The 6,604-nt window shown below is 37.3% G+C and overlaps 1 protein-coding gene across 1 annotated transcript in view; it reads right to left on the minus strand.

Moving 5' to 3' along the window:
* Positions 1–473: 473 nt before the first annotated feature.
* LOC104074097 (collagen alpha-3(IV) chain-like) overlaps positions 474–6,604 on the minus strand; it is a gene marked incomplete at both ends in the record, with an annotated part of 11,965 nt that continues 5,834 nt past the window's right edge. Inside the window, 8 exons of the mRNA XM_009574097.1 lie at positions 474–613; positions 991–1,080; positions 2,638–2,736; positions 3,457–3,591; positions 4,171–4,260; positions 5,325–5,492; positions 6,277–6,390; positions 6,522–6,593. Coding sequence (XP_009572392.1) covers positions 474–613; positions 991–1,080; positions 2,638–2,736; positions 3,457–3,591; positions 4,171–4,260; positions 5,325–5,492; positions 6,277–6,390; positions 6,522–6,593 — 908 coding nt within the window. The remainder of the gene's footprint in view (positions 614–990; positions 1,081–2,637; positions 2,737–3,456; positions 3,592–4,170; positions 4,261–5,324; positions 5,493–6,276; positions 6,391–6,521; positions 6,594–6,604) is intronic.

Here is a 6,604-nt window from a genome sequence, read left to right on the forward strand (position 1 = left end):
AATGATTTTATGATTCTATGATTCTATGTTCAGTTTCATTGCTAAGAAAAAAACCCAATTCATGTTGTGTAAGGATATTACTAGACTGCCAAAACCCAACAGTACAATTTCAGATTACAAAACTTTCACATTTGCTAGGATTATGTTTTTCTGTACTTTTTAATGTACAAGCATTCCTACTGTTGACTTTTTAATTGCAAGACCTTATTCTTAATGGAATAGTAACTTTTGCAAAAACGAAGTTATTTCCAAGATATTCCATCTTTACAAATAAGAAATTCTTGCATCAAGAAACAAATGAAATCTAATTCATTCAACAGAACTCAAAAATTTCTCCTGAGTAATGATACAATAGGATTTTCATATTTCTTATAATTAACAAATCATCTACTTCTGCAAAACTCTGCAACTGTTACATGTTGTTCTATAGTCAAAGATATTGCCTAATATGACAATTCCCATTGCCTTTATACCTTTGGACCAGGTTCTCCTGGAGGCCCAGCAGATGGGTACCCAGGGTCTCCTCTGTCACCTGGAAAGCCACCATAGCCTGGTGGACCAGGATCACCTGATGGTCCTGGAAAGCCTGGAGATCCTTTCTGTCCTTTTGGACCTGGAAAAATACAGATACCGATACCATTCTTAAAAGGATCACAATTGCATACCACACCTCGTGTTTTATGAACTACTGCTTGTATATTCAGATATTCATTCTTTATTAAAGATAAAGCAATTTACACAGCCAGCGATTTTATTTCTGAACACATTAAGAAGAGGTTCTTACATAACAATATATAAATTGAAGAAGTTATATTTCATTTAGAGAGAGGGAGAACTGCATTCTGCAAGTCAAGCAAATGCTGGGGTGGTGAGAAGTTGATAAGTACTGCAAAGAATAAATCCCAGTCTAAAAACAGTAACTGCTCAGATCTGTGCAAATGCTTCTATACAGCTCTATGAATTTGTAATATGGCTTTGATGGAAAATGACCTGGAATTCCCATGTCCCCTTTGTTTCCTGGTGCACCTGGGAATCCCTGTCCTCCAGGAATCCCTGGAAGACCCATAAATCCTTTGACACCTGCAAGATGAAGAAATAAAGTGTCATCTTCACATGTTTGCTTTAGACACTGGCTGGCTGGTAGAGCTGTCATGAATACAGAATCCTCTACCACACAACTTGTCATGGTATCTTATAATTTTATAAATCAACATGCAGCCAAAGTATAATTCTTCCTCTTGCCCCAGACACAGATAAAATTATCATTATTGTTGTCAGAAGGTCAAAGAAATAACAAGAATCTTATGTATCAACATTAAAATTAAGGTTTGTGACCACGGCACTTAGGGACAGCAACTGAAATATACTTTTGCAAATCTTGATCAAGATCATGAATTTGTATTTACGCACTGGACTCTCCTTTCATTGTCCCCCTGAGTTCAGTCTGGTTTCTGGGGATATCACAATCACATTATTACTTACTCATTACGCACTTCTCATGACTAGTATACTCAAGAACTTTTTCTTATATAGCTTAAGCACTTCTTCCCCCACTCACTTATCGTTAGCTTAATTTAGCTAAATTAGCATTCAGTTTAATGACTACAAGATCTAGTTGCATCTAGAATGTCCAGATATCTAAATGCCAGAGTACTAGCAATGCCTGAACATTTAGGCAGGTGAGGTCTTATTTTCTTCTATAAAAAGTTAGGGAGTAGTGGAGCATTTGCAGTTTTTCCTCTGATGGCTACACTGCAATGACTACAAAGGATGTTAATGACAGAATATGGCAGTGATGCTATAATGACGTATAGCATGGATAATTGCCATCACGAGAAGAGCCATTTTGATTACAAGTTTAAAATTATTTCTAACTGTCACCATTTTTATGTATCTAATTATAGTGTCATATGGTTTTCTAGAAAAGTTATCTCAAAGAATCAAAAATACAGAATACAGAGAAGTAAAGATACTTTATTAGCATTAATTTGAAGAAACAGATGCATTGTCTCACTCAAGGGTCAACATGTATCATTATGTATGATGTTATGATAATGGCAGAGCAAAACTTTGTGAAATGGCTTAGGTAGGTTTGTAATTTATGCAGGTTCTTTTTAAGACTGCTTTTCAATGAAGACCTGGTAACTTTCAAAATATAAGCCAAACATGCAGGGTTTCAAAAGGGAAATAGAATCAATCTGAAATTAAAAAAAAAAGCTTCTGAAATATTTTTGTGCACAATTGGAATGTTCCTATTTTAGAATTCTTACTTTTTTTTCATAATATTGGGAATTCAAACTTCTCTTCACTTTTATAAATACCGATTTCTATTAATTGGCCTCATCAGCTTTTAGATTTTAAAGTTATTATTATTCATGATTTAATATTATTTTCTATTAATCACCCCAAACAATGGTCTATATTTGGAAGGAAACAAAGAATCATTTGGTGGTAGCTGCTATGATTTTCAAATAGCAGCGTTTGAAATTGCTCAGTTTCAGAATTCGCAGAAAAGCTTCAGAGTTAATACAGAGAATGTAGTGCTGCTGCTGGAGCCGAGTTTATGTGCTAGCATTGAGGTAATATTATCTCTACCCTTCACATGATGCAGTAATTTTCAATATACATATTCCATACCTGGTAGACCAGGTATTCCTTCAGACCCATCAGAACCTGGGGGACCTTGCACACCAGCATCTCCTTTTTCTCCTCGTAGACCCATTCCTCCTTGAACTCCTAAAACAAAGTTTCATTAAAACAATATTACAAAACAATAATATCTTAGAATATAAGTTTTATGTAAAGTTTAAAGTTTTAAAACTCTTAATGAAGCAGAGGTGGAGCATAGGATTTTCACTCTGTGGACACACACAAGCCAGACACAAGCTCACAGTTAATGCCTTCTGTATTTCTCATATGGAGACAAAAGGAAGTTTCTGAAAGCTTCCATAGGAAAATGTCTACACAAAAAGCCAGATAGCATTAGTTAAGCATGTACAACTCATATACAGAGAGTCTATATTAATATTGCAAACAAAGGGATTCTTCTGACAGACAAGTATTTCCGAGCAGACTCAATTTCTTTGCAATCCAGCATCTAGTTAGTAAGCACACTTGTTTCTGTGCTCATGGGCTACTAAATGTATAAAAACATGAACGTACAGCATATATGTATATAAGCCTCCTAATACTACTGACATATTAATACTGGTTTAACATTACAGCAAGAGTTTTTTTAAGGAATATGGACTTGTTAAAATGGAAATAAATATTCAATGTAATATCCAACTATCCCATAAATAAAAAGGCCGTTACAGTGTTCACAATAATTATTTCAAAGCCATGTGAATACTCTCAGTAGTAGAGTGTGTTTCTTCCATGTTTTAGAATCCACTGGAACTGCAACACAGATAACAACGCTAATTAGTTTTGAATGATAGAACAATGAATGTGTACCTTTTAAGCCTTGTTCTCCTTTAGTCCCAATACCAACCAAGGTCTCAGATGGTCCAGGAAAACCTTTATCACCTGGTTCGCCTTTTGCTCCAAGAAACCCTTTTCTTCCCTTTAGTCCTGGGAAGCCAGAAGAACCTGCAAGAAAATACAACGAAATTTTCTGAAGAAACCTGACTAGACGATAGCATAAAGGAAGCAATGAAACTCCTGTCTTCAAGGGCAACTACATATGTAAATATACATTTCAAACCAACAACCTAAATGAGCTTCTTAATTACTCCAATTATCAATAAAGCATCTATGAGCACAGATTATGGCAAGAGATGGTAACTATTTCTCATACTGAATATATGTATAATCTTTTATCTGCTGAATAGATATAATAATGATATTTGGAACATGAATGGGATAGAAAAAAAAAAGAGCAAAAAAGCTCTCTGCTCTTTATTTAGCAAATCACCAGCCACTTTTACAAATACCAATGAAATAGAAAAGGTGGCAATTCAAAGCTGCTAAAAAAAAAAAAAGTTGTCATTCAGTCTGTAGACTGCACATATACAAAAGTCAAAGATTTACCAAGACTCAAAGAAATTCAGGTATGACACGTGTACTCAGGAGTGATAACATACATCACAAGATGGATCACAAGACTACTTCAGCATGGAAGTTCCTATATTCTAAGTAATAATGAAGGCAGATACTCTGGCCACTTGCCTCTGATACCCGGGTTGCCTGGTCTTCCAATCATGCCACGGGGTCCAGGAATTCCTAGCAGGCCCATTATACCTGGCTCTCCCCTTGAGCCTGTGGAATTGAAGCAATAGGAACATATTTGTTAGCGTTTCATCAGTGAAATAGAACATCACTTCCGAAAACTACACACGTGTCTGTCATTTAAGTGTTTAATTGGTTATTTTATTTTTTTCTCCATTTCTATAACATACTGTCAAAGCCAGTTTTCCAGTCTTTAACCACATGAACAGCACTTACACACACAGTACCCCCCAAACTACCTAGATTAGTAGCTGCAACAGCTTCTATCAATGAATGAAATAACTGCAGTGTGGATAATGTATCTGAGATACCCACACAGGGATGAGAGACCTGTCATGGGATGTTCTGGCTCAGAAGTTGAAGGCCAGCTGGGACATGACAACTCCCCTCAAGTGACATCAGAAACCTAGGTTTGCGCAACTGAGTCAAGCGCTGCGTGTTTATAATTAGTTTTATAGGTTGTATATATAAAAAGGTATGTACCATCTCCTTCCCACAGAATAATGTAGGATTTGATAGTAATGAAAAATCTTTGTTAGAGATAACAAGCATTACATACCTGATTTCTTTCATTCTACAAATCAAATTTCAACACATTGCTGAAAAAAACTACAGGGATTACCTACCTTACTTAAAGGTAGCTCTGGTTAACATGACAGAGTTTGATCTGACTCGACTCTGTCAGACTCAAGATCTGACCTTGCTTTTTTAAGCAAACTTGCTGTTTGAAAAGGGATGCTGAGTAAGAACTACTAAACGCTTTACACTTCCATTATGCTGGGGAGTTGCTTTGAATGTTAACTAGTTCGTGTCATACTGCAAGGACATTACTGTACAAAAAACAACGTTAAGGCAGCCTTCTGTCCTTAGAAGACACTTACAGAAAATTGAGTACTATGTCATGACAGCTTCAAGATATGCTCATCATTGAGGGAATGAGGATGTATTTGTTTTCCATATAGATCTCAATGACATATGAAAGCTGTTGATGGAAAAATATTTCACTATCTTCAATTTGGAAAAGCATGACTGACACCTTTTTGCAGAGACTGACTTAATTTCTATGTCAAAACATGTATTTGGGGAATCCTTACCTGGCACACCAGAGATTCCTGGCCTTCCAGACTGCCCCTTGGGACCAGGTAATCCTGTATTTCCCTGAAGACCTATTAATCCAGGTTCCCCAGGCTTTCCATAGGTTCCTGGGATACTCAAGCCAGGAAGACCTAGTTTTCCTTTTGAACCTTGTGAACCTCTTCCTCCTAAGAAAAATGCATGACAGTGTAGTATGGTACATCTATCTGGAAGATAAACCTTCACCTCTGTCTTGCCTTCATGAGCATGAAACTCTTCTTAAACTCTGCCTGTTTGAGGGCTAAACATTTGATCTATAAGACAACATACACATTCAGGAAATCTTAAGAGAGTTGCGTTGTTGGCTTTTTTTAAAGGGGGGAAAAAAAAAAAGGCAAGAGTAGGCAATTCTGTTCTTTTGGAGAAAAAGAAGAAAAACCCAAACATGAAAAACCCACCAACTCTGCATTCATTCAAAAAAAAAAAAAAAAAAAAAAATCCTTTTGAGATCATATATAGGAGAAGGACTGTGCTGGGTACCCAAGTGCATTTCTCTTGGAATGGAAATCATACGTGGTATATGCAGGTACTTTTGAGTCCCTAAACTGGTTTTCTACCTAGCTGAGCTCTTCCTCTGTTTTGTTTCTTTACCAATCGCATCGCACCAAGGAATCTAAATTCAGCCCCATATAGGAGACATGACTGAAATATCCTGTTTCCTGCAGAATTTGGGTCAGTTTGTGATTACTCTTTGTACTGTACAATGGAAGCTGAATCTTAATCCATCTTAGTCAGTGCATGTGTTTCCTCCCATCTGCAGAAAGTGTATCTTGTAAATGGGCTCACATTTTCTCACATACTATCCTATAACCAATATCCAAAACCAACTTCAGCTCCCTCAGGCCATTGGAAGGCAGAAAGAAAACCCAGACCCACCCAGCCAAATGGCACATTTGATTCAGAAGGTCCTACCTGGTGGGCCTGTAGCTCCCTGGCCACCTGGCAAACCTGGCAGGCCAATAAGACATTCAGCAGGTTTCCCTGGAAAACCTGGATCTCCAGGAACTCCAGGTGAGCCACGATCTCCTAAAAGAAAGGAGACTGGATTCACAATGATTTAAACAGAAGTTTCAGGCTTTGAGTGAGCATTGTTTGACTTGGCTTCCCTTTCCTTAAAATAACCTGCTGCACTCTTTGAGCTTGTTTGACAACAGTACCTCTTAGGCCATCATCACCATCACGTCCAGCACGCCCTGGTAGGCCTGGAAGTCCTGGAAATCCAGTATCTCCTTTTGAGCCA

Source organism: Fulmarus glacialis, unplaced genomic scaffold, assembly GCF_000690835.1.
Source record: "Fulmarus glacialis isolate BGI_N327 unplaced genomic scaffold, ASM69083v1 scaffold48093, whole genome shotgun sequence".
NCBI classification, from domain to species: domain Eukaryota; kingdom Metazoa; phylum Chordata; class Aves; order Procellariiformes; family Procellariidae; genus Fulmarus; species Fulmarus glacialis.